Source organism: Eptesicus fuscus, chromosome 17 (assembly GCF_027574615.1).
Source record: "Eptesicus fuscus isolate TK198812 chromosome 17, DD_ASM_mEF_20220401, whole genome shotgun sequence".
NCBI classification, from domain to species: domain Eukaryota; kingdom Metazoa; phylum Chordata; class Mammalia; order Chiroptera; family Vespertilionidae; genus Eptesicus; species Eptesicus fuscus.
This window is the reverse complement of record NC_072489.1, coordinates 6,698,365-6,724,533: the sequence shown is the minus strand read 5'-3', so window position 1 is coordinate 6,724,533 and position 26,169 is coordinate 6,698,365. Positions and strand designations below refer to the sequence as shown.

At 46.7% G+C, this 26,169-nt stretch overlaps 1 protein-coding gene across 1 annotated transcript in view; it reads right to left on the bottom strand.

The window, feature by feature from the left end:
• Positions 1–311: 311 nt before the first annotated feature.
• Positions 312–26,169, bottom strand: part of CXCL12 (C-X-C motif chemokine ligand 12) — an 85,238-nt gene continuing 59,380 nt past the window's right edge. Inside the window, exon 4 of the mRNA XM_054728801.1 lies at positions 312–336. Within this exon, the coding sequence (XP_054584776.1) occupies positions 327–336 (10 nt within the window). The 3' untranslated portion in view covers positions 312–326. The remainder of the gene's footprint in view (positions 337–26,169) is intronic.

Below are 26,169 nucleotides of genomic sequence, written 5' to 3'. Positions count from 1 at the left end.
GGAATAAATTCGAAGAACAATATACCTTGAACTAGCCGGATTTATCCCAAGAAATGAGAAAATAATTTATTAGCTTGAAATACGATTAACATAATTTATAACAATTCGTTAAGAAGAAAATCCAAGAATTATCTCATGTATTGCTCAAGTGGTAGATCATAAAATTCAGCTACCCCCTTTGGGAGCATGTTTGTCAGAAATGCCCGCCCTTGTACTTAGTGGTGACGCACAGCGGGGGCAAAGCGAGGATGTCCATGCTCAGCGCAGTCTCAGCATAGCTATGGACCCACGCCACCTGCTTCCAGAAGGCAGGAGAGAGCAATGCATCATCCAATGCTGAAAGGAATAAACAAAATGTTTACCATAACTCTCTGCCAAGTAACCCACAAATATAGCCAAAGGCCAATTAGCAGCCAAGATTATGCATTTGAGTTTTCACCTAGAACACAACGGCCTGAACCAGCCATACAAATGCTGTGCGAAGGGAGGAGGCACAGGGAGGGAGCAGATTCCCACCACCTCTCCAAATGCCACACGCCTTCCGCTGGGGCGGGGGGTATCCAGGAGATATCGCAGAAGCACGCACGGGGGTCCATCCGTGTAAAGGTGTCTATTATATCTGTGGGAAATGGAGGATTAGACATGGATTGTTGCCACACCCTACTACATTTCATGGGGAAGTAGTGCAAAATTCAAATTTCATGCCAAAATGAATTCCAGATGGGCTAAATATTTAAATGCCTGTTAGAAGTAAGAAGACATCATAAAAGCAAGAGAAGGAAATAGAGAGTGAGAAGTTGTATGAAAATCTGGGTGTAAAAGTTCTTTCTAAGCATGCAATCAAAATCAGAAATAATATAAGGAAAAGACCAATAGGTGTTAATACATAAAACATTAAAATATGTTCTGAAATAAAACAAAAACCTGCCAGATACAAAGTTAAATGTAAGGAAAACTGGGGGGAGAGGCAGGCAGATATTCATAGGAAAGGATTAACATAGCCATTACATAGACGGTCTTATGAAACGATAAGGAAAGGTAAACAGCGATTTTTAAAAGCAGGGAGAGACTACAAACAGACAATTCAAATACAATTAAATGACATGCAAATGAGCAGTAAATATGAAAATGCCTAAGTGAGATATAAGTTAAAAAGAATCTTATTTTAACCAGGACTATGGGCAGACATTCTTGCTGGTAAACTGCTGCTGGGAATAGCCTTACAAGCAAGTCAAACTCGTGGCCCGTGGGCCGAATGCCTTGTTTTTTTTTGGCTGAGTTAGCCTTTGAGTTTGATATGCTTGCCCTACAACCTACCTGGAGGGCAATGGGCAGGAATTCAAAACAGGGCCCCTGACTCTAGGACTCCAGCTTCAGGGACCTGATCTACAGAAACAATTACACTGGGCAGCTGTGCAGTCAGGTACCTGGATGGTGCTTTTTGTTGTTGTTGTTAATCCTCAACCGAGGATATTTTTTCCATTGATATTTAGAGAGAGTGGAAGGGAAGGTGGGGAGAGAGAGGAAAAGAGAGAGATAGGAAGGGAGAGAGAGGAGAGAGAGAGAAACATTGATGTAAAGAGAGACACATAGAGTGGCTGCCTCCCATATGCACACCCACTGGCTGGGATGGAACCTGCAACCCAGCTATGTACCCTTGACCTGGAATTGAACTTATAACCCTTTTGTGTAACCTCTGTTCTATAAAACATACAAAAATTATATAATTTACAGAGTTATATTTACTAACATGAAAATTTATTCATAATGACTATTAACTAAAAAATCTGATCAAAGACTAGTATGTACAATATAATGAAAGAATAAGGTGTGTGGGTTTTGGCTACCTAGAAAAGCATGACCCAAAATATTATCAGTTTTTAAATTATGTTACACGGCTATTGACATAAGGAAATACTTATTCATGTAATGTAAAATAAGACAAATTGGATATAGACTATGATCTCTATCCACCAATTCTCCCAAATCTCTCTCTATGTACATCATTGGCAAATGCAGGTTTACAGTTATTCATAATGGGAAAAGACAGCAGGTTATGATTATTACAATAGCTTTGTTAACTCAAAGAATGTCACAGGGGCACAGTGCACTCAGGTACAGCCTCATTCTTGTGGTCTACTTGCAATACTCTGTTCTGAGTACTGACAGCTGTAAACCTAATTTTGCCCACCCCTGTACAACACATATTTTTAAATTGGAAAAAAAAATCACTACAATACTTACTGAAATTTTGTCTGGTGGAGTAATTTAGAAAACGTGTTCTTTTCTCCTTTTAAATTTGTCTCTAGTTCTTCAGTTTTCCAAGATGGGCATTCGCCATTTCTATCATCTGAGGAAAATGTTAAAACAAAGGGAGAGAGCAGCGGGCCGGGGTCCTCCCTGGCACCAGTGCAGGGGCCTGTCCCCCACAGCAGAGGCTGGGCCTGGCAGTCATGCGCAGGCGTCCCTCGGTGAGCAGGGCAGGCGCATTGCCTGAGCCTGTACCTGGTGGCAGGTCTGGTGGCCTGTGCCGGGAGGGTGGGAGCAGAGGCTGGCCTGCACTGAGTCTGTTTCCGGAGCAGCCTGGCCCTGTGGGGAGAATTCCTGAAGCCTTGTTGAAGAATTCACTGGGAGAGGCCCAGCTCTTCAGAGTCGTGAGCATCCAGGGTAAACTTCCAGCGATGACAACTGGGGCATTTGTGTCCTCCCCAGACATTATTTTCTGTGCCATAGTACACAGCCATGTATTAAAAGTACTTACTGAAATGTTCTGGACACAGGCTTGGCTAATATTGCGAGGTTTCGCTTAAGTAACTAACTTCTCTCCTCATTCCCCCTTGGAGGTCCACCTTCCAGCTCAGGGGAGGGGTGCTGTGGGCAGAGCTCCTCCTGAAATTATGGGAAAAAGCAGTGTTTAGACATTGTCTTAACCAGTTGCATAAGACTAAAGTTACAGATAGCAATAAAAGCTTCTATATATCAACAGCCCTCATGAGTATCGATGTAACATTTATTAACGAAATATTTTTGCAGTAACTCAGGAATAAATTCGAAGAACAATATACCATGAACTAGCCGGATTTATCCCAAGAAATGAGAAAATAATTTATTTAGCCTGAAATACGATTAACATAATTTATAACAATTCGTTATAAATATGGAAAATTTGTTATAAATAATATAATTCGAATGTTTACCATAACTCTCCTCCAAGTAACCTACAAATATAACCAAAGGCCAATTAGTAGCCGAGATTATGAGTTTGAGTTTTCACCTAGGGCACAACTGCCTGAACCAGCCAAACAAATGCTGCGTGAAGGGAGGAGGTACAGGGAGGGGGCAGATTCCCACCACCTCTCCGCAAGCCACATGCCTTCCATTGTTATTTTCTCCGCATTATTATTTTCTGGCAATTATTATTGCCAGGCTCAGGCCATGCACCTGCCCTGCTCACCGAGGGATGCCTGCACATGACTGCCAGGCCCAAATAGTCAGAGGCTATTTGCAGGCCTGCCCCCAGCTCTGCCCCTTCCTGCCCTGAACACATGCCTGGCCTGACCTGTCCCAGAGAAAGGAAGCCAGGGTCTGGCATCTTCTGGAGTTCCTGGAAGATCACTGGTGTTGGGGGAACTAAGGCCATTCAGCCTTGTCAGAGGTACCGAGAGGAGGTGATGGAGAGATACGCATAAATGTGAAGGAAGTCCCCACACTCTTCCTATAGCACCTGGGTAAGTCCTGCCAAGGCATTTCCACGGCGGGCTGTGAATCCTTGTGTTAATAGCGTCCCCTCAGACACTCCGAGTTCCTTGATGACGAGGACCATCGTTGTAACAGTACCCAGTACAGAGCTTCTTTGTCTTCTGAACTCTAAAAATGCCCACTGAATGAATGAGTGAGTGAATGAATGAGACTACACAGATACATAAAGAAACAACTAGAGGTGTTGTTAGATCTAGATGTAACAATGCAAATTAATTACCACTGCTCATGTTATCACTGCCTAACCTCACCAGATTTTCATCTGGCTATTTGCTTGAGTAAAAGATGCCTAATTGTTAGAAATGAAATGACTCAGTGTCTGGCCAGCCTTAGTGACAGACAAGCCCTCAGGCTGGAAACTGCACACTGATTCTTGGAATTACAGGTAGTCAGTGGTTCTAATTCTCCAGAGCTGGTTTACTGACTTGTCTTTGACTTGAGATGTAGCTTAAACTAATTGCTTGTCATTAAGAGAGCTAAGGTCCCTGTTGGCCGTGATCTTTACTGGTCATGATGGTCATGCTGGCACGAGTGTGTGTGTGTGTGTGTGTGTGTGTGTGTGTGTGTGTGTGTGCATGTGTGTGTCTGTTTGCTTTCTATCATAGAAAAAGAGCAGCCAATAAATGGCCAGATCTCTCACATCCACCTGCTTTCATCTTCCCGGGACCTAATTCATCTCCCAGTGCAGAAATCTATTGGCCCTGAGCCCTCTACAGAGGAACCCGGGCCAGCTCAATGAACCAGGTAGAGAGGGGAGCCAGGACCCAGCACTGCGGAGTCCAGGCACTGGGGAGTCCAGGCTTGGATGAGGAAAAGAGGGAGCCAAGTAAAGCGCCTGGAATGTTCCTAGACTCTGGGGCAGAGTATCAAGTGTCAAATCAGTGGTGACCCTTGAGAGAAGAACCAACCCCAAGATTTTTAACAGCCCCAATAAGGATATAATAAGGTCTATACCAAAGGAGGCCTTGATGATGTCGCTGTTTAAAAGGGGATATCTGAGAAATCTTGGGGGGGCGCAATCATGCGGGCGGCTACCCATTGTTGTAGAGTTGCTCACTGCTTCTGTCTGTGGGTATTGCAGATCCTTCCAGATCAAAGCATTCACATGTCTATAATATAGTCTTTAAAAATTTTATTTAATATAGCACATTTAGATAAATATAGAAAGTGCACCAGGAGCCCTGGTCGGGTAGCTCAGTTAATTAGAGTGTTGTCCCTATGCTCAAAGTTTGCAGGTTTAGATCCTGGTCCAGGCACATACAAGAATTAACCTATGAATGCAAAAACAAGTGGAACAACAAATCTATGTTTCTCTCTCTCTCTCTCTCTCTCTCTCTCTCTCTCTCTTTCTCTCAAATCAATTATTTTTTTTAAAATGTACCAGGACACATATGTTGTATGACACATGGTTACCTGGCATTATTCCAGCTCTCTGTATTTATTATTGTACCAAAGTAAATTAAAAACTGCCAAACGGTAGTATTTTACATAACCAGACATCCTCTTCTCTACCATCTGCCCTCCCACCTCCCCACGGTGGTAGAAGCCATAACCCAGGTGCCTGTCATGTTGTGAGGCTAGAGGGTTTGTGAGGAGGGGACAGGAGAGCACTGACCAGGTTACCCGCCAGGGTGGTCCTTTGGGAAGAACAGTGCTATTTGTCATGCCTCCCCTGCCATCACCATCCAGCACAATCACTTGCTCGACACAGTGACATGATTTTCATAGGTATATTCAACCAAGTATTGATAGGGGAACTTATAACCTGATAGAGCACCTGAATTAATCTGAAAAATAATCATATTATTTTAAATCTTAGATCACATATATTTATGTGAATAGGGGGTTAAGTTTCTTATATGTGAATAGGGGGTTACGTTTTTCTTAAGTTTCCTTTTCAAGGCCTGTGCAAAGCGATTGAGGAGGTGGCTCAGCTGTGATTCCAGCAAGCAGAACCGATAAGCAGGGTCAGACCTACCACCGGGAGTCAAAACAGCATCTCATCAACATCATCTCATCGCCTGATGACTAAGGACAATAGACCCTCAGGAGTGCATGTAGCTACATTACCTTCCCAGCCTCACCCTAGGCCAAGTATGTCAAACTCAAAGGCTAACATGGGCCAAGTAAATGAGGCATGTGGCCCGTGGGCCATGAGTTTGACATGCTTGCCTAGGCCTTTCTCTTTATAATCCTGTCCCCCTGCACCTTGCTGTAAGAGAGGATTTGATGCTTGTAAGGGCCCTGTCTTCTTGTTGGCTGGCCTTCTCAATAAACGCCTTATTTGATTCAACCCTGCTTTCATTAAGGACACAGCGATAGACAGCCCGAGCCCAACTGGGGGTTTCCCAGTAACAGTGTCAGGGGCTTTGCCCATGTGGGCCTCCAACCACCTGCACACACTTGCATGACTGCCCAGGGATGTGCAGACGCATCCCATGAGAATCAGGATGTGGCCCTGGGCACGGGTTTAACCTTACGCTGTTAAAGCTCCTGAGTTTCTGCTGCTCGGCTATAGAATGAGAATGACAAGGTAGACGCAGGACAAAGGGCTGGCAGACGCAGGTCCCTTTGTAGGGTGTCTGGTCACCCACAGGGGTGGCTCCATCAGGCGGGCTGTTGTGCCCTCACTATTATTACTGTTCCCAGATTGTCATTTTTTAATAGGGTAATAATATAGAGCATCATGTGCCTAAATTAAATTCATTTATTGACAATGAATATTTTGAAGGAAATAAAAACCAACTATAGTGCTGATAAAATTTCCCTCGTCAGGAGATCAGAGTCCAACAATAGAGAACAATTTTCAGAGAGAGAGAGAGAGAGAGAGAGAGAGATTAGAAACAAGGTGAGCAGAGTGCTATGTGTGAGCAGATTGAGATGTAGAACAATCCTTTTCAGGGTTTATCAGTGGAACCCAAGGCCACGTGTATGTAACAATTCTGGGGTAGTGGCGGTTTTAGTGCTAGACCAGCAAAGGGATTCAGATGGGATACTAAGGATATTAAAGAAAGAGTAGATTAAATTTTATTATCAGTGAATTAGAGCATTTTGCACCAGAGAGGTGAATAATGATAAAATACTCCTTTTGCCATTGGAGAGTGTTATGCTAAGGGAAATAAGCCAGTCAGAAAAGACAAGTATCACATAATCTCACGCTTTTTTGGAATCTAATAAACAAAATAAACTGATGAACAAAATAGATCCAGAGACATAGAAGCATAGATCAGACTGATGAGTCTCAGAGGGAAAGCGGGTTGGGTGGGTGGATGGGGAGAAATTAACCAAAGAACTTACATGCATAAATGCATAACCCATGGACACAGATAATAGTGTGGTGAAGGCTTTGGTGGGAGAAGTAACAGGTGTGGAGGGGTCAATGGGGGAAAAAGGGGACATCTTTAATACTTCGAACAATAAAGATAAATTAAAATTAAAATAACAAAATGTAAGTTGAACTCAAATATACATATCAAAACACACATAAGTGAGAACATTTATAAGTCATGTGATAGAACTTGACATGGAATAAATCCATACCGTGTCCCTTCCCTAACCACAAGCATAGAACGCGTCAACCCATCCTTGGTAGTGACAGGGCTATGATAGCAGAGACAAGGGGTCAGACCCTCCCCATCCCTGGAGTTCTCCGTGGACAGATCAGAGTACCTGCCTGCCTTCCCAGTGGATAGCAGTGTGGGCACATGCATTTTTTTCACCTATGTGGTCTGATTTGATTTCAGTCCATATAATTTTATTTATTTATTTTTTAGGGGTAAAGAATTATGAATTTATTAGGTCATCTGGGAAACCAGATGGGCTGAGCTCCATTGGCGCCAGCCCTAGTCCATATCGTTTTAAACCCATGAAAGAAACTGAACGAGGCATCAGAGGCTTCAAGGAAGTGGGTGGCTTGCCCAGGAGAGCAGAGAGTCACTAGTGGAAACTGGCCCCAGTTCCCTTCCCAAGACCTCCTGGCCTGTCTGGGGCAGCACACTGATAATGGACTCGGAATTTGAGAGGGGAGTATGGGCTATGTCACAGTACTTGGCATAGCACAAGCATAGCTGACAGAAGTCAGGATGGCTGAGATAACTGAAGAGTGGGGAGAGGGAGAAGAAAAGTACAGAAAGTGCCAGAAGTTTACACCCTCATTTTACAAGGGCAGTGTCAAGGGAGTCTGTGGAAGTAGATGGAACTAGAAGTAAACAGGTGAGTGTTCATTGAAGTTAGAAGATTACCAACAGAAGTGATAGAAATAATATGATTCTCAAACATTTCAAAGGGCAGAAAAGTGAAGGGGTTGGTTTGTAAGTCGACCAAATCCTCTCCATGCCAGCAGAAGGTGACTGATAGATGATAAAGCATATTATTCAGAGCTGTGTAGGCATCGCACAGAACAATTACCAACAGGAAGAGTGGGACGTTTCTGTGGTGTGGTTCTGGGCTATGAAGGCATCGGGGAAAGAAACTCACTTCGCATTCTAAGTCCCTCTTAATATTTAATTTATTAACTATAAGTGTGCATTACTTTAATTTTTTTAAATGACAGAACCAATTTTGTTTCTGTACAGAAATACTTCCTTTCTTCTCATGAAGAACATTTTAAGGAAAAATACCTACAAAAATTATAAATACCATATTTTCCAGCATATAAGACGACTTTTTAACCCAGGAAAATCTTCTATATGCACAGTCGTCTTATACGCCAGAAAATACGGTAATATGCTTCTCTCTCCTGACTCCCAAGAACACTTTTTAGTTTTAAAATACAGGTTTTATTATTAGTTAGGTATTGCAAAGCCAACAGATGGGGAGATGGAAGCCACTGAAAAGGTTGTTCCAGTTCTCAGAGGAGGGCCACAGAGGGAGGCCCCAGGTGGTCAGAGGGGATGGGGAAGGGGGAACAGGGGCAAGAGCCTTTCCTTGTTCCCCATGGAGGGGGAGGGAGAGGTGAGAGGCAGGTGAACTGAGCTGGGGCTGGCTCGGTAGAGTACTGCCAGCAGGCCCGGGGCACAGCGGCTGTGTGTCTGGTACCTGGCCCTGGGCGAGCAGGGCAGCTGTAAGAGAGGAGAACATAGGCGGTTGTGGTGTGGGCTCTGGGTTTTGCATTTGTGTCACACACATTGGTTTGCATTGGCAGGCATGCTCACAGGCAGGCTGCGCATGATCTCTAGGAATTGCTTAGTCTGGGATGGGCAATTCCTCCAGAGTCAGAAAGGCCCTAAGATGTCAAATCATCAGAGTAAAGAAAATGAAAGACATGATTAACACGTCTTTTGAAATAGATTTTTGTTGTTGTTTGTTTGTTTGTTTTTGTAAAAAAAAAATCCAGCATTCATTGTCTGCATCAGTAAAATAATATTCAAAAGAAATTACCGATTGCTAGATATTACTAAATCATATTTAAAAGAAATTGCCGATTGCCACACCAGGCAGTGGCTCACAAGGGCCATTATCCTGTTAGCCAGCAGGACAGGTGCTGATAAAAGCTTCTGTGGCTGCTCCTGCCATTTGCCCCGCGTTTCCTGTCCTTGTCTGCCTCTGAGCCGAGCAGCTCGCAGGCCCGCCCGCCTGTGGGCAGTGCATCCGCAGGTGCATAAAGCTGCTGGCCCCAGTCTGCGCGGCAGCAGCCCTCAGCCCTCTGGCTTGAATTTAGTCTGCTCAAACGAGAAAAACGTGCCTGAGACATCTCAAATCATTAGCAATTGACACTGCGGTTATCTATCGACCTCTGTGCTTCTGGGGAGCATGGTCCCCGTCCCACAGCCCAGCCCTGTCTTGGGGCCTCAGAGCAGCCATCCTAAGCCTTAGAGACCTGCCTGGTGCTTTCTCTGTGCACTCTCTTGTTAATAATCGTCTCAGCCGCTCATTTGGCAGGAAGGCCGTTAGACAAAGCCTAGAAATAGGAAATGGAGAGGGAACAGCGTCAAGACCTCACCCTAGAAAAGCAAAGCGCAGCCGCAGCCTTTGCGCTGGGCCTGCCTGGCTTGGCTAAATCCGTAGCACAAACAAGTAGAATAGCCTTTTGCTGTTAAAGCTATCGGGGAGCCTGCTATCCGCCTTCATTATTCCCAGGGAATGGCTGGCAGAAACCTCCCCGTTATTTACTTAATGTGTTAAGTAGAGCTTTGTGCGGGATGATCTGCTTACTTTTCGTTTTCTCTGAGAATCAAGAGTCACAATCGGGGATTGCTTGCTCTGATGGGAGCCGCATGGATGAGTGGGTTTTGGTGAGTATCCCGCCACCCACAGTGTGCCCACGCCTCACTTTGGAGTCTTCCCTGGCTCCCTTCCCATTGGCTGCCATCTCCCCTCCTCTGGTCCACTGTCTAGTTTCCACGGCTCTGCCAGGGACAGGTTTCCGAGCAGAACATAAAGAACCATGCAGTTCTGTGGGGTACAAATGGGCTCGGGGAGCTGCTCATGTAGGGGCTGCTGGCTGCTGGCAATTGAAATAAAATGATTCGGTAACAAACAAGGCCTACTGAGCGCGGCCGCCTCTATCCATAAGCAGACAGACATCACCTGGCTCAACGGAGTGGAGAACTTTTACACAAGTGATCCAGGTGGTTTTATGTTAGAGAGAGAGGGGGGGGGGGGGGGAGAGAGAGAGAGAGAGAGAGAAAGAGAGAGAGAGAGAGAGAGAGAGAGAGGCTAGCCCATGTCCTCCTCCCCCGACCAAGCAAACAGGTGTGGGTGGGAATTGCAGCTTTCCACCTCCCCACTCAGCCTCCTGGCCCCAGACAAAGCTGGCCGGACTCACTCTGCCGTGTGGACTATTTCCTGATGGTACTAGGGACATGGAGAAACCCTGCCTGGCTGCTCGGACCACGGATGAAAGCCTGGAGCCGGGCTGCACACTTTCATAAGCTGGACTCTCCCACAGGTTAGAGCAGTGGTCGGCAAACTGTGACTTGCGAGCCACATGCGGCTCTTTGGCCCCTTGAGTGTGGCTCTTCCACAAAATACCACGGCCTGGGCGAGTCTATTTTGAAGAAGTGGTGTTAGAAGAAGTTTAAGTTTAAAAAATTTGGCTCTCAAAAGAAATTTCAATCGTTGTACTGTTGATATTTGGCTCTGTTGACTAATGAGTTTGCCGACCACTGGGTTAGAGCATCAGCGGAAATGCCACCAGTGCTGCCCAGTGGAGACCTAGTGGGAGGAACACGATGTGTTCCTTAAAGCTGACACGTGCCCAGAGGATCCAGGCGTCTCTGTAAACAGCTGGCTGCTTGGTGGGGCTGAGAGACCAGAGTTGGCCTGGGAGGTTGAGTCAGGAGTTTAAAGAAGTCAGTCACAAAAACATATATAATTACATTTACATGAAAAGTTCAAAAAAGGCAAATCCATGAAATGGTAAGCAGGTAAGTGGTTGCCCAGGTTTAAAGGTCACTTGGGACTGTCGAATTTGCTAAACCTGTGGGAAGCAAGACACTTGAGTGTAATAGAGCAATCCAGGTGTAACTCACCTGAAAGCCTGCACAGGTGAAAGGCCACTGAGGAATCCAGAGAGGTTGCGACCAAAAAGATACTCTTCGCCTCCAGGGCTGATGGGCTGTCTTTACCAGTTAGCACCAGGTGTTAAGAAGGCCTCAGAGGGAGGGTAGGGGTGGGTGGGGGTAAAGGGGAGAGATCAACCAAAGGACTTGTGTGCAAGCATATGAGCCTAACCAGCGGTTAAGGACAACAGAGGGGTGGGGGCATGTGTGGGGAGGGGTGTGGGATGGGAATGGGGGGATGAGGACAAATATGTGATACTTTAATCAATAAAGAAATTTAAAAAAGAAAAAAAAAGAAATATAAATATATCTTCAATCTTATAATCCCTCATTGCCAAGTTTTTATTTCATTTTTATAATATCTCATAAGTTTAGGAATAAAGCTACATTAAAAAAAAAAAAAAAAAAAAAGAAGGGTTCTTTTCTAAACAGCCAGTTCCCAGAGGGCGAGGGAGAGAAACCCTTACCCCACTGCCTGCGGTGCTCATCAGCGACCAGGAATGTGTAGCGTGTGCACAGGGCCCGACTGGGAGGGGACAGGCAGGCCTGAGGGGAGAAGCGGCCCTCAGAAAGGTGTAAGGAAAGCCCCCCAACAACGTGGAAATGTGAGGAGAGCAAGGATTGTGACTTAGCCAGCCGTCCTGACATGCTGCACAGAGACGGCGGGGCTGGGGTGGATTGGCCGCCAGCTCTCCCTGCCCCATCCCACCCCTCTTCACCCACTGACCTCAGCTGCCTGCAGGCTGCAGGCTTTACATTCATGCCGCTGGGGGAAGCCTGTGGTTCCATAGCTCAGGTGAGCTCACGTCTTCTCCCTGGGCCCTGCCTCCTTAACAACTTCTCTCCAGAACGGGTGCCCAGGCCCCAGACAGCTGCTTTCACTCCTTTTCCCACCACTTTTCCTAATACCAGCCTGTGGCCCAGGCAGCCAACCCTCCGTTCATCAGTAAGAGTGCCCTCTGCTGGCAGTGGTGTCTTCTGGCTGGGCCTTTAGACTCAGCCCTGGGGAGGACACAAACCAGACTTATGGTCCACCCCTGCCCAAGCCCCCTTGTGCCAACCTGGAAAGTAACTGTTCGGACTCTGCTGGAACAAGTTCAGGGATGGGGAGCTCATTAGCGATCCATTCCATTGCTGTCAACTTGGACCATTGGGAATATCTTATTCATGTTGAGCCAATATCTGCCCTTTGTCACCCATTCCACTTGCCCTAACTCTGTCCTCCCAAGTCACCCTGAGCAAGTATAGCTCTGCTTACCATGAAAACCTTCAGGTATTTGAACCCAACAATCACCTAATCCCAGTTCTTCTCCTCTTTCTAACCCTTCCTAGGGCCTTTAGCCATCACCGTGTGATGTAATGTCACCATTTGTATCCCTCCATTCTGGGCCAAATCTATTTCTCACCCCCGCCCCATGTGGTGCCTAGAAGTGCACCTGACCCTGTAGGTGGGGTCTGACCAGCGCATAGATGAGGTGCACCTCCAGGGTCTGTCAGCTGGACTTAGGCATATAGAGAAGGTCATAGCAGTTGATGTGCTAAAGCCTTTGTACCTCTGATACACTTTGAGCTTATGTTCAATTTTAATTCTCATATATATCCTACCTTATAATAGAGAAATATGCAAATTGACCGCACCTCCGCTATGCCCATGATTGGGCCTGCGAGAGGCTGGGGGCGGGACTCCGGGTGGCCTATCCGGCCGTTGAGAAGAGCAAGATGGCGGCGCCCAATCCTCTTAGTTCCGGGGGTCTGGGGCTGCGATCGCCCAGGGGGGCGTGTCCGGTCCGAGCCAGGCGCTGCCCGGGGTCTGGGGCTGCGATCGCCACCCTGGGGGGCGTGTCCGGTCCGAGCCAGGCGATGCCAGGGGTCCCCGGGCTGCTATCGCCACCCGGGGGGGGCGTGTCCGGTCCGAGCCAGGCGCTGCCGTGTCCGAGCCAGGCGATCGCCACCCTGGGGGGCGTGTCCGGTCCAAGCCAGGCTCTGCCAGGGGTCCGAGCCAGGCGATCGCCACCCTGGGGGGCGTGTCCGGTCCGAGCCAGGCGCTGCCGGGGTCCGAGCCAGGCGATCGCCATCCTGGGGGGCCTGTCCGGTCCAAGCCAGGCTCTGCCGGAGGTCCAAGCCAGGCGATCGCCACCCGGGGGGGCGTGTCCGGTCCGAGCCAGGCGCTGCCGGGGTCCGAGCCAGGCGATCGCCACCCTGGGGGGCGTGTCCGGTCCAAGCCAGGCGCTGCCGGGGGTCTGGGGCGGCGATCGCCACCCTGGGGGGCATGTCCGGTCCGAGCCAGGCGCTGCCGGGGTCCGAGCCAGGCGATCGCCACCCGGGGGGGCGTGTCCGGTCCAAGCCAGGCGCTGCCGGGGGTCTGAGGAGGCGATCGCCATCCTGGGGGGCGTGTCCGGTCCAAGCCAGGAGATGCGAGGGGTCCCCGGGCGGCGATCGCCACCCGGGGGGGCGTGTCCGGTCCGAGCCAGGCGCTGCCGGGGTCCGAGCCAGGCGATCGCCACCCTGGGGGGCGTGTCCGGTCCGAGCCAGGCGCTGCCGGGGGTCTGAGCCAGGCGATAGCCACCCTGGGGGGCGTTTCTGGTCCAAGCCAGGCGCTGCCAGGGGTCTGGGGCGGCAATTGCCACCCTGGGGGGCGTGTCCGGTCCGAGCCAGGCGCTGCCGAGGGTCTGAGCCAGGCGATCGCCACCCGGGGGGGCGTGTCCGGTCCAAGCCAGGCGCTGCCGGGGGTCTGAGGAGGCGATCGCCATCCTGGGGGGCGTGTCCGGTCCAAGCCAGGAGATGCGAGGGGTCCCCGGGCGGCGATCGCCACCCTGGGGGGCGTGTCCGGTCCAAGCCAGGCACATACTGGGGTCCGGAGCCAGGTGATGGCCACCCTGCAGGGGCGTGTGCGTTCCGAGCCAGGCAATCGCCACCCTTGGGGGGGGCGAGTCCGACTGAGCCAGGCGCTCCGGGGGATCCGGGGGGCCATCGCCACCCTGGGTGGGGCGTGGCAGGACTCGCCCAGCCCCTCCCAGGGTCCCTGGGAACATTGCAGGCATGTGGTTGCTGAGACCCAGACCAGGCCTCTGGCCACAGATTCATAGCTCTGCGGAGACCTAGGGCAGGGATCTGCTTCATCTGCAGAGAGACAGAGGTTCTGCAGTGCCCCCAAGATGTGGGTGGGCCCAGCCAGGGGTCAAGGGGCATGGAAAGACTCCTGGCAGAGGGGCAAGGACCCTCACCCCTGAGGCGGGGGTTGAGGGATGGAGCCACCTCAGTGAAGGGGTGCTGCACTGCAGGGTACTGGACTGACTGACGTGATTCAGAGAAGCTCCCAGTGCTAATGGGCCTCGCTCAGGCGGCCTTCACACTTCAGAGGCAGTGACTACTGCTCCTGCCTTCACCCAAAAGCAAGCTCGCTACACCCTGCCCCATGGCAGAGCAGGCCTAGGCAGTGAGTGGGAAGCCTTCCACCTGCTTCGGAGAAGGGTGGGCAGTAAAGAATGGGGGGAGAGGAAAGAATGTGGAGCATCCGCAATGAAGAGGTGCTTGAGAAAGAGGCTCGGAAGCCTGACTGGAAGGTTTGTTCTGTTTGCTGGGCCTCTGCCCCTTAGGAAGCGCAAAGAGCATGGCTCTGAGGGCTTCCTGTGTGCTCTGAGGGCTTCCTGAGTCAAGTTCCACAGCCAACTGGAATTGGCCTCAGTTTCCTGGTCTGTAAAATGGATGAAGCGTGTCCCAGTGATGAAGCGTGTCCCTTCACTGATCTTTGATGGCCAATTGAGATACTATATAAAGAAAATGAGGGAAGAAGTGAGAAAGAAAAGGAAGGACAAAAAAACACAAAAGAAAGATTGAAAGGAACCTGTAAACCCATTGTCACTTAAATAGGGAATATAGTCAGTAGTGTTGTAATGATGGTATGATGCCAGGTGGGTACTAGAAATATCGGGGAACACTTTGTAAAGTATATGATTGTCTAACCACTATTCTGTAACTAATATAAAACTTGAAACCAATACAAAATAATGTTGAATATAAAGAAATGAAAATTGGAGTGAAATTTTTATAAATTTCAAAGTTTAAATAAAAGCTGTAAAGGAAGGAAGGGGAGAATAAAAAGTGTTTTTCATTTTGCCACTTCATTAAAAAGACAGTTGTCTTTATGTGATGCTTTTATACTTTTCTAAGTCATTATCTCATTTTAATTTCCGGGCAACTTAAAGACAAGATAAGTATTCCCTCCACTATTCAAAGAAAGGAAATCTTGGTGTCTGGTCCTAATGATTCAATCGTCAAGCCCTTATTGTAAAGCAGGGTTAGTAAAATTTTCTGTGCAGGGTCATATCTATACTAATAAAAGCCTTGGGGGTGATCAGGCCAGCAGGGGAGGGTATTTGGGGGCAATCAGGCCCGCAGAGGAGCAGTTAGGGGTCAATCAGGCCAGCAAGGAAGCAGTTAGGGGGCAATCAGGCAGGTAGGTGAGCGGTTAGGAGCCAGCAGTCCCGGATTGTGAGAAGAATGTCCAACTGCAGGATTAGGCCCGATTCCTGTGGAATCGGGCCTAATCCTGCAGTTGGACATCCCCCGAGGGGTCCCATATTAGAGAAGGTGCAAGCTGGGCTGAGGGACACCCTCCCCAGTGCACGAATTTCGTGCACCGGGCCTCTAGTATATATATATGTGTATATATATATATATATATATATATATATATATATATATATATATGCACTGATAATTAATCTCATCAATGAATCCAGCCAGCAAACATTTAATTCTTACTATGTGCCAGCCATTTGCTATTATTGTTGCTCAATCTTGGTATCTCTTCATGATTTCTATATTCAATTTTATCCTGGTTGATTATGTCCATAACTCTGATATATAAAGACCATTTGGGTTATTGAGATATAGATAGATGATAGATGATAGATAGATATAGATATAGATATAGATCTCCAATATATCCGTGTATGCCTTCCAGATCAACTTAGTGAGTTTGACAGGCAACCTTTCAATGTCTAGTATGTCTGAGCAGCACAATCCATGTTAATATTTATTTAAAGGGGCTGCACAGCTCCTGGAGAGTCTGCTGGGTCCACATCCATCACTCCCCACTGCGAAAGCTTTTCCAGCCAAAGCCTTCACGAGGAGCACATGAGGACCTGTGTCGGTTTAGATTTATCAAAAAGCTCCCACATGCCACCTTGTCGCTTGCCTCAGAGAAACCTGGAACCACTAAGCCCATCACATTTCCCTACGTGCAGCCTGGTGATTGCATGAGTGTCCCCTGCCCTGCACTGGGGTTTTCACATAACACTTAAGCCACCCCGAGTGGTTTCTAAGGCTATTGCTCAGCTGACCCTGCTGGGCACTGAGGCTCCACTGCTGCACATAGCGGCACACTGAGTTCTGGTGCAAACTTCTGCTCTGCACCCTTGACTCAGAAAGGAGGCTGGGCTGCAGGCCTTGTCCCTGAGAGTGTCCCCTGGGAGGGCTGCACTTGGTTTCCTCCCTGGGCTTAGCAGTGCCTCGTCCTGGCTGAAAGGCCTCAAGTCCCCGGCCCACCTGTGTCCTGGGAGAGGCTATTTTAGTCTAATAATTAATGACAGTTTTAACAAGAATTTCCTGATGTCAGTCATAAATTGTCCTGCACTGGCTTCATACTATCATTCCCTTCTGTGCTATTATTCCCTCCTAACACCCATCTCTTCAGGGAGTGACTGAATATGTGCACCATGTGTATGGTATGTATGACAAGAACCTTACACAGATATTACTGTTGTACATGTATTTTATAATACACTAGAGGCCCAGTGCACAAATTCATGCACCAGTGGGGTCCCTCGGCCTGGGATCAGGACAAAACCGGTTTTCCAACACCCCCTGAGGGGTCCGGGATTGCAAGAGGGTGCAGGCCAAGCCTAGGGACCCCACCGGTGCACGATCGGGGTTGGGGAGGAATGCAGGAGGTCTCCAGGGAGGGACCGTGGGAGGGCTCCAGGGCATGACCAGCCTGTCTCGCTCAGTCCTGATAGGCCAGACCCCAGCAGCAAGCTAACCTCCGGTCAAAGCGTCTGCCCCCGGTTGGGCTGTGCACATAATAGTGACTGGTCAACTGGTCAACTGTCTGCTCCCTGGTGGTCAGTGCACATCATAGTGAGTGGTTGAGCGGCCTTAGTATATCATTAGCATATTATGCTTTGGTTGGTTGAATGGACGACCGGACACTTAGCATGTTAGGCTTTTATTATATAGGATATTATGTGTGGTATGTAAAATAAGGATCTTATACAAGATATTACTGTTGTAAATATATTTTATAACACATATTATATGTTACTGCATACATGTTTGTGCTGTTGAGTTGGTTCCACCTCCTGGCGACTCTGTGAATGAGGGATGTCCTCAATGGCCCATCCTCAATGCCCTGCTCAGCTCCTGCAGACTCCTACCTTTGGTTTCTTTCATAGAGTCAGTCCACCTCATGTTTGGTCTTCTTTTTATTTTACCTCTGCCTTTTATTTCCCAGCATTATTGTCTTTTCCAAAGAGCCCACATCTTGGGCTCATGATGTGCCCAAAGTTGGCCAGCTTCTGCTTTGTTATTTTTGCCCCCAGCAATGTTTCAGTCTTAATTGACTCTAAGGCCCACGCGTTCCTTTTCCTGGTCCAGAGTATCTGTAGGGCTGTCCTCCAAGGCCTCCTTTCAGGTGAATCATCTTTTTCTTCACAGTGTAATTTATACAGGTGTCCCCCAAAAACACGCACTTTAACAGCTGACAGCTCCATTGATGCTTCTTTCTCCTCAGATTTAACCATTGGGATAAATAATGGCAGTCAAAGTTTTTATACATTTTTGGGGACACCCTGTATATATATTATACTATACTGTACTGTACTATACTATACTATACTATACTATACTATACTATACTATAGGCCTGGCATACAAAATTTGTGTGAAGGTACGGTCCCTAGGCCTGGCATGCAATCAGGGCCATCTTTCCCAGCTGCCTGCAAGTGGCCCCGCCCCCGCCGCCACCCACCCCTGGTTCCCCATTCACCATTGGGCGATCAGAGCCTGGCTGGGGAAAGGGACCGAGAGGTGGTCAGTGCACCTCATAGTGACTGGTTGAGTGGTTGTTCTGCCATTAGGGTCAATTTGCATATTACCCCTTTATTATATAGGATAGAGGCCCAGTGCATGGGTGGGGGCTGGCTGGCCTGCCCTGATGGGGGCCTCGGATCAAGGTGGGGGGTCCCTGATGGGAGGTGGGGCCAGCTGAGGCGAGGGACTTCGGGCGGTTTGCCGGCTGGCCATGCCCCCGATCAGGTTGGGGATCCCTGCTGGGGGGCAGGGCTGGCCGGGGCCAGGGGCCACGGTTGTTCTGGTCTCTGGTCGTTCTGGTCGTTCCGCTGTTTTTGTCACTGGGCTTTTATTATATAGGATTATACTATACTTTACTATACATTATGTACTGTAATATATTCCTACTAAAGTTGAAATTTTCATCTCACTTCAAAATATACTAGTAACGTGATGGCTGAGGCCTACGCTGTGTCCTTGGCATGGTGGAGGAGTATGTGAGTAGACATCGGGAGTCCACTTTAATCTGCGGTGTGGCTTTGGAGAATTGCTTCCTCTCTCTGGGCTTCAGCTTTCCTGATTATATAATGAGTGACTGGGAATGGATGACCACAATCATCCCTCCCAACTCTTCCCCAGTGTACCTGGATGATCACTCCTAATACAGATCCATTATTCTTGTGATGGGTGACTTCATGGACATCGTAGTACTGCTTTACTACTAGTACTCCTAATAATAGGCACTCATTGATTGTGACTTTGTGACTTTGGATTCATCAATTTTCTTAATTCTTATAACAAACCTATGACGTAGATATGCTATTCCCATTTATAGATGAGAGAAGCTGAGGTCTGGCATGCTCAAGTCACTTGTTAAAATTAACATACATTATGTGGAATGCCTGAACCCATTCCGTTCTCCTGCCAGGGGCTACAGCGTGGTGATTCTATCTGAGTGGACACAGAGAATCTAGAACTGTGCCGTCCAGTGTCCAGTATGGGAGCCATGACCACATGTGGCCACAGAGTACTTGGAATGTGGCCAGTCCCAGTTCAATGTGCTGTAAGTGTGAAATGGGCACTGAATTTTGTGTAAATGTAAAATATCTCATAAATAATGTTCATGTCGATTATATGTTGAAATGATATTTAGTTAAAGCAAATATATTATGAACATTAATTTCACCTGTTTCTTTTTGATGTGGCTATCAGAAAGTAAAAACAGCAGTATGGCTCATATTGTATTGTATTGGTTTTGGACAGAACTGACCCAGGGCTTGCATCTAGTATTTGAATGGGTTCTTTGTACCTCTCCCCACCCATCCACTTCCTATGTTTGCAAGCATGCTGCTACAAATGGGGAGCTGCCACTGTTAGGGTTGGAATCTACCACAAACTCACTTCTGAGCTGCTCCCTTAGGGTATTGGCCTGCATGAGCTGGAGAATGAGAGAGGGGGTTGGCCCACACAGCATGAAAAGGGGCTCCCTGGAGCCAGGAATGGAGAGAGAAGCTGGCGGCTCCCAGGAGAGCACTGGGTTTAGGAAGAAAGGACTATGCAGGGATCAGGTGCTCCCGTAGACAAGGCTCCTGAACTCAGCTCACCGGGCTCTCTTAATGCCTTGAGTAGCCCTGGTGAAGGGGAGTTAACTTCCCCCCTTGCAGGTGAAGAGGTGGCATGATTAGCAGCAAGACCATTACTTACTTCCAGTTCATAAACAGGGGCCCAGTGAGTTCTGCTCCATGAAAGACTGCCCAGCTTACAGGTGGCAGCAGTGGGACTCACAATCACTTAGTGTTGCCTCTGAAGTCTGAACAATGTCCAGCATTTCCTGCAGCCTCTCAACCATACAACAGCACCAATGTCCCCAGCTTCCCACTCTTACTTAGCATCAATTCTCTTCTGTTGTTGCTTTAATACCACTAAGGATAGGTTGCCCTGCTCAACCCATTTCTTTCTGTGTTGAAATAAGTAAGATTGGTCTTAAAGCTGCACCTGGCCAGTCAATTGGGAAGTGCTCTTTTCATAGGCCCCCCAGCCTCTCCCACCAGCACTGGCTCCTCCCACCTGCCCCAACCCATCATCATTGCCCTCTCCCATCATCATTGCCCTCTCCCATCATCATTGCCCTCTCCCATCATCATTGCCCTCTCCCAGCATCATTGCCCTCTCTCATCAGCACTGGCCTCTCCCACCAGCACTGGCTCCTCCCACCTGCCCCAACCCATCATCATTGCCCTCTCCCACCAGCACTGGCCCCTCCCACCTGCCCCAACCCATCATCATTGCCCTCTCCCATCATCATTGCCCTCTCCCATCATCATTGCCCTCTCCCATCAGCACTGGCCTCTCCCACCAGCACTGGCTCCCACAGCTCTCTTTGCTCCTGATGACTATGGGGGATCTTCAGGACCTCTGACCTCTTTTTTGGTCACTGCTTGCTGGGGATTATGACTTGTAACAGGATTTGGAAACCTCTTTTCTTTTGCTACCCCAAACCACCCCCTCAAAAGGAAGTTTAGCTGACTCTTAAAGGTTTGGCAGTTGAGGGGAATTGGGTGAAATGCCAGTAGCATGTGTTAAACAAATAAAACTGAATGTAAGCCAGCCCTGTTTTTCAAACTGTGTGGCCATCCTATGCATCTAGGAATTTCTCATTGAACACATCTCTCCTAAGTGAATCACCTCTTGCTCTCCCCTCTTGCCTCCTCCCCTCCTCTAAAATGCATCCACTCTTATCACTAGCCTCCCCCACACACGCGCTCCTTTTGATTTCCTAACCTATGTCTTTTGGCTGTATCTTCTATGTTTTTTCCCCAAATAACATCTTGGGAGCCTCCTCTTTCACATTGCAGTGGCATACCAAGGTATTTTGCTAAACGAAAACCATCTAATCTATAGCTAAATTATTCCACTAATTCAGGTTCAGAGGTCAGCAAGTGTATTTGGGGGTTTGTTTTGCATGTTTTCGCTCTGCTGCACACTCACAGACACAAAGCAATGCTGTACTTTGGACTGTACCTGGTAAGGTCCAGAGTGAGAATATCATTCAATGTGCCCCGTCATACATCCCATGGATGCCCTTGTCCCCAGTGCTGACACAAGGCTGTCATTTGAAGCTGTTGGTTATTACTGTGCCCAGAACCTTGTACATTGCACTTCGGATCATGATTTTGCTTCTGGCTCCATTTTTTTTTTTCTGGCTCCATTTTTTAAAGCAAGACAACTGTGTGTTGTAATTACAGTGACATGCCCCTGATGACTTCCAGATTTCCTCTTGAAAATACTTTTTTCAATTATAACTTGAGTTTATCATTTCATCATCAAATAACTTAGTAGAAAATACTACATTTGGGTCCCATCATGGATAATTACCCTAAAGAAAGGGTTCCATTCCAGGAAAGACTGAGGTTGAGAAATCTTGGTGAATTTAAGGCTGGGAAGCCAACTGCCTTGGCAGACTGAGCCACAAGCAGTCACCCTGAGACAGCTGGCCAGGAGGGACTAGGCACTGTCTCCCTCCACTCCCCTTTCTTTGCCCCTGGGTCAGGTGCCCTGTGTCATTCTGTGACAAAGAAGTGCTTCCACTTCCCATCCCTCCCCGCCTGTGGCCTCCCTGCACACTGAGTGGGAGCTGGGAGGAAAGGGCCCTCAGCCATGAGGAGCATGGAGAATGCTGCCTTCCTCCTGCAGGTGTGAAGGGAGCAAACCTGTGGAGCCCTCTCCTCCACCCTTCCCCATTATTGTATTTTTGTCTTACATTTTCCTCTGCCCCGGGGAATGTTGCCCACTCTAGGCAGACTGTATTGTACTTGATGTCCTGTTTCAGCTCATGGGGAATTGGCACGTGCATTTTATATCCAGCTGCAGCGTGTGTGGCCATGTGGCAGGAGGCAAATGGACCTGTGAATTTTCTACCTGATCTGTCTTCATCATCATCACCTTCAGATATGCACAGTGCTCTAAGGTCACCATGCATTTTCATATCCATTCTTCCTATTTGGTAGCCACATACCTGGTTGGAAAGTGAAAGCTGAAGTGATTTTACCGCCTGTTATAGCGGGAAAGTTAATGTGGAGGCAGACAGGTGCTTCTCTCAAACAAGAAAGTGGTAGGTTTTTAGTATCTGGTCTAGACTATTTCAGTTTTGCTAAAATGCATCAGAGAACAGAACGTATTTACCTATTAGTCTATTAAATGCTGGGGCATCATTATTCAAGTGCAAATAAATTATATAAACATAAAAGGGAAAGTTGTTATCTAGACCTTTGATGACACCAAAGTAGCTTCAAACAGCTCCTGAGGTATGTGAGGGCTGGCGAATGAAGCAAACTGGTGGTGGGGATCATAGGAGAAGCCAATTATGCTAGCTGATAAAAGGCATCTATGAAAAGCGCACAGTAGCATCATACCTAATGGTAAAATACTGGCTCCCTAGGATCAGGAACAAGACAAGGATGCCTGCACTTGCACTTCTGTTGAACATTCTAGCAGGGTGGCAAATAGGCAAGAAAAGGAAATAAAAGGGATCCAGATGAGAAGAAAGAATTAAAACTACTTATACATGCTATGATCTTATATAGAGAAAATCCTAAAGAATCCACTAAAAAACTCTTAACACTATTAGAAATGATTTCAGCAAAGTTTCAGAATACAAGGTCAATATACAAAAGTCAATTGTATCTTTATATACTAGCAATGAACAATCTGAAATGAAATTAAACAATTTCATTTACAATAGCATCAAAACAACAACATATTTAAGAATGAATTTAACAAAAGAAATGCAGGACTTGTTCTTTGGAAGCTATAAGACATCATTGATACAAATTCAAGAAAATATAAATAACTGGGAAGGCCTCCCATACCCATGGATTGGAAGACTGTTAAGAAGGCAAAACTTCCCATAATGTGCATGCAATGCAATTCCTATAAAAATCACAACCTTCTCATTTGAAGAAGTGAACAAGCTGGTCTCCAGATTTATATGACATTGCTAGTGGCTCTAAATAGTAAAAAAAAAAAATCTTGAAAACGGAAAACGAAAGTTGGAGAACTCACACATCCCAAACTTAAAACGTATTACAAAGCTACAGTAATCAAGAGAGTGTGGTGCTGGCATAGGGATGGACAAAGAGATCAATGACTAGAATTGAGAGTCCATACATAGACCCTCACATTCATGGTCAATTGAGTTCAAACCAGTGAGTAGAGGAAATCATAATCTTCTCTTTGTTGAGTTGATTATGAAACAACTGGGTATCCACATGCAAAAAAAAAAAAAAAAAAAGTTGGACCCCTACCAGATATCATATAGAAAAATTAACTCAAAACAAATAAAACACAAATATAAAAGCTAAAATTATAAAAATTTTAGAAGAAGACTTGGGGCAAATCTTAATAACCTTTAACTTGTCAATGAATTTGTAGATATGACACAAAAAGCATATGCATGAGAAGAAGAAAAATTAATAAATCAGACTTCATCGAAATAAAAAAAAAAAACACCTTGCGCATCAAAGGACACTATCAAGAAAATAAAAAAGTCAGCCAATATGGGAGAAAATACCTGCAAATCATATATCAGATAAGGGTCTAGTATTCAGACAAGTAATTTTAAAATGGGCAAAGGATTTAAATAGACATTTCTCCAAAGAAGATATGCAAATGGCCAATGAGCACATGAAAGGATGCTCAACATCATTTGGAAAACCCAAATCAACCCACTTCACACCCACTAGGATGACTATAATAAAAAAAGACAGACAATAGCAAGTGTTGGCAAAGATTTGGAGAAGTTGGGGCCCTTGTACATTGTTGATAGTAATATAAGATGGTGCAGCCACTTGGGAAAACAGTTAGGCAATTTCTGAAAAGGTTTAAAGTAAAGTTACCATATAACCCAGCAATACTACTCCAGGATACATGCCCAAGAGATATATGTCCTCACAAAAAACTTGTCCTCAAGTGCTTATAGCAGCATCATTCATAATAGCGAGAAAGTGAAAACTGCTTGGACATGTTTTCTAAAGTATATATTGTTATAAGCCTTTCCCCACAGTTTGGAGCAGAGGGCCAGTGCCTGCAGAAGCAAAATAAGATGAGTCCCCCTTCACCTGACTGACCTGTGCACTCTCCTCCCTTGCCTTCCTTGACTGATTCCTGCCCTCCTCTCTGCCTGACCGACTCACACACTGCATCCCGACCCTATATTGCATACTTTTACCCTATGTGAAAGAACCTAACACCCCCTCAGTTCTGACACCCACACACTGGCCTCAATCTGCCGTGAGAAAATGTAATAAAATTTCTTAAACTCTCACAATGTCTCTTGGCCCGGCTCCTGTTGGCACAGACCTAACAAAAACAACCTACTGTCCATCACCCGATCAATGGATAAATACAAGTTGTATGTCAACACAATGGACTATAACTTGCCAATAAAGCAGGGGGTGAGGGCATGAGTTGGGGGAATAATGGGGGGATAAGGACGCATATGTAATACCTTAATCAATAAAGAAATTAAAAAAAGAACGCAGTATTGATAATGCTACATCATGGATGAACTTTGAGAACATGCTAAGTGAAATAAGTCAGAAACAAAGCCCTCATACTTATGATTCCTTTTACTGAAATGTCTAGAACAGGCAAATTCATAGAGACAGAAAATCAGTTACTGCTGCCAGGGTGGAAGTGGTTGAGGGTTATGATGAAGGTGATTATTAATGGGTATGGATTTTCTTTTGAGGGTGGTAGAATATTCTGAAATTAGATAGTGGTAATAATTGTACAACCTCATTAATACACTATACATCACTTAACTGTACACTTTAAGAGGGTGATTTTATGATATGCAAATTACATGTCAATAAAGCTGTTATTAAAAATAAGTTTATTATTTGTTAATGTCACAAAACTGCACAGTGTATTAAAGCTGAAATTTTTGTCCACTTAAGAAGATTTGATCTTGATTACCTCAGAAAAGAAATCACTTTTAACCTGACACTGGATAGCAGAGGTATGGCCTGTGAGCAGAGTGCTCATTTGTGAAGGGTGGGCTGAGACTACAGCGCCAAAGGACTGCAGGTGTTACGACCGACCATCAGGCCCTGCAGCTGTTCTTGGGTGGAGCTTCGGAGTGATGGCACAGCTTCCTTCTGTTACTATGTGAGGTCCTAGGCCCCAACAGGCTGCCTTGATGCAAAATAAAGTGCGCTTTCCAGAGGAGTCTCCTTGGTCAGTTAGAAAGCCCTTCCTCTCCCTCCTTCCTCAGATCCTGGAAAGGTTATTATCTAGGGTCAGAGGTTACACTTTGCCATGAGTGGATATGGGCTGTCTTCCTAGCAGCCCAGCTCCCTAAGACTCATCTGACAGGAGCATGGGTGGCCTCCTGAGCAGATCAGGCAGGGCCAGAGCCAAAGACAGGAGATGCAGGGTTGCACGCCCCGCTTCCAGCACAGCCTGGGGTGTGTGTGTGTGTGTGTGTGTGTGTGTGTGTGTGTGTGTGTTGAGACCTCAGCTTGCCTCTGCTATGGCCCCAAAAATTAACTGAAAATTAACAATATTTTTTAAAAGGAATGTCATATACTAGTAGTTGGACTCACACAGTATGTAGTCTTGTCATATTGGCTTTTTCACTTAGTAATGTGCATTTAGTTTCCTCCACGTCTTTTTGTGGCTTGATAACTCATTTATTTTTAATACTGAATAATTTTCCATTGTCTGGATGTACTACAGTTTATCCGTTCACCTACTGAAGGCCATATTGGTTGTTTCAAAGTTTGGGCAATTATAAATAAAACAGTTACTTTTTAATAAGAATCTTATTGCCAACTAG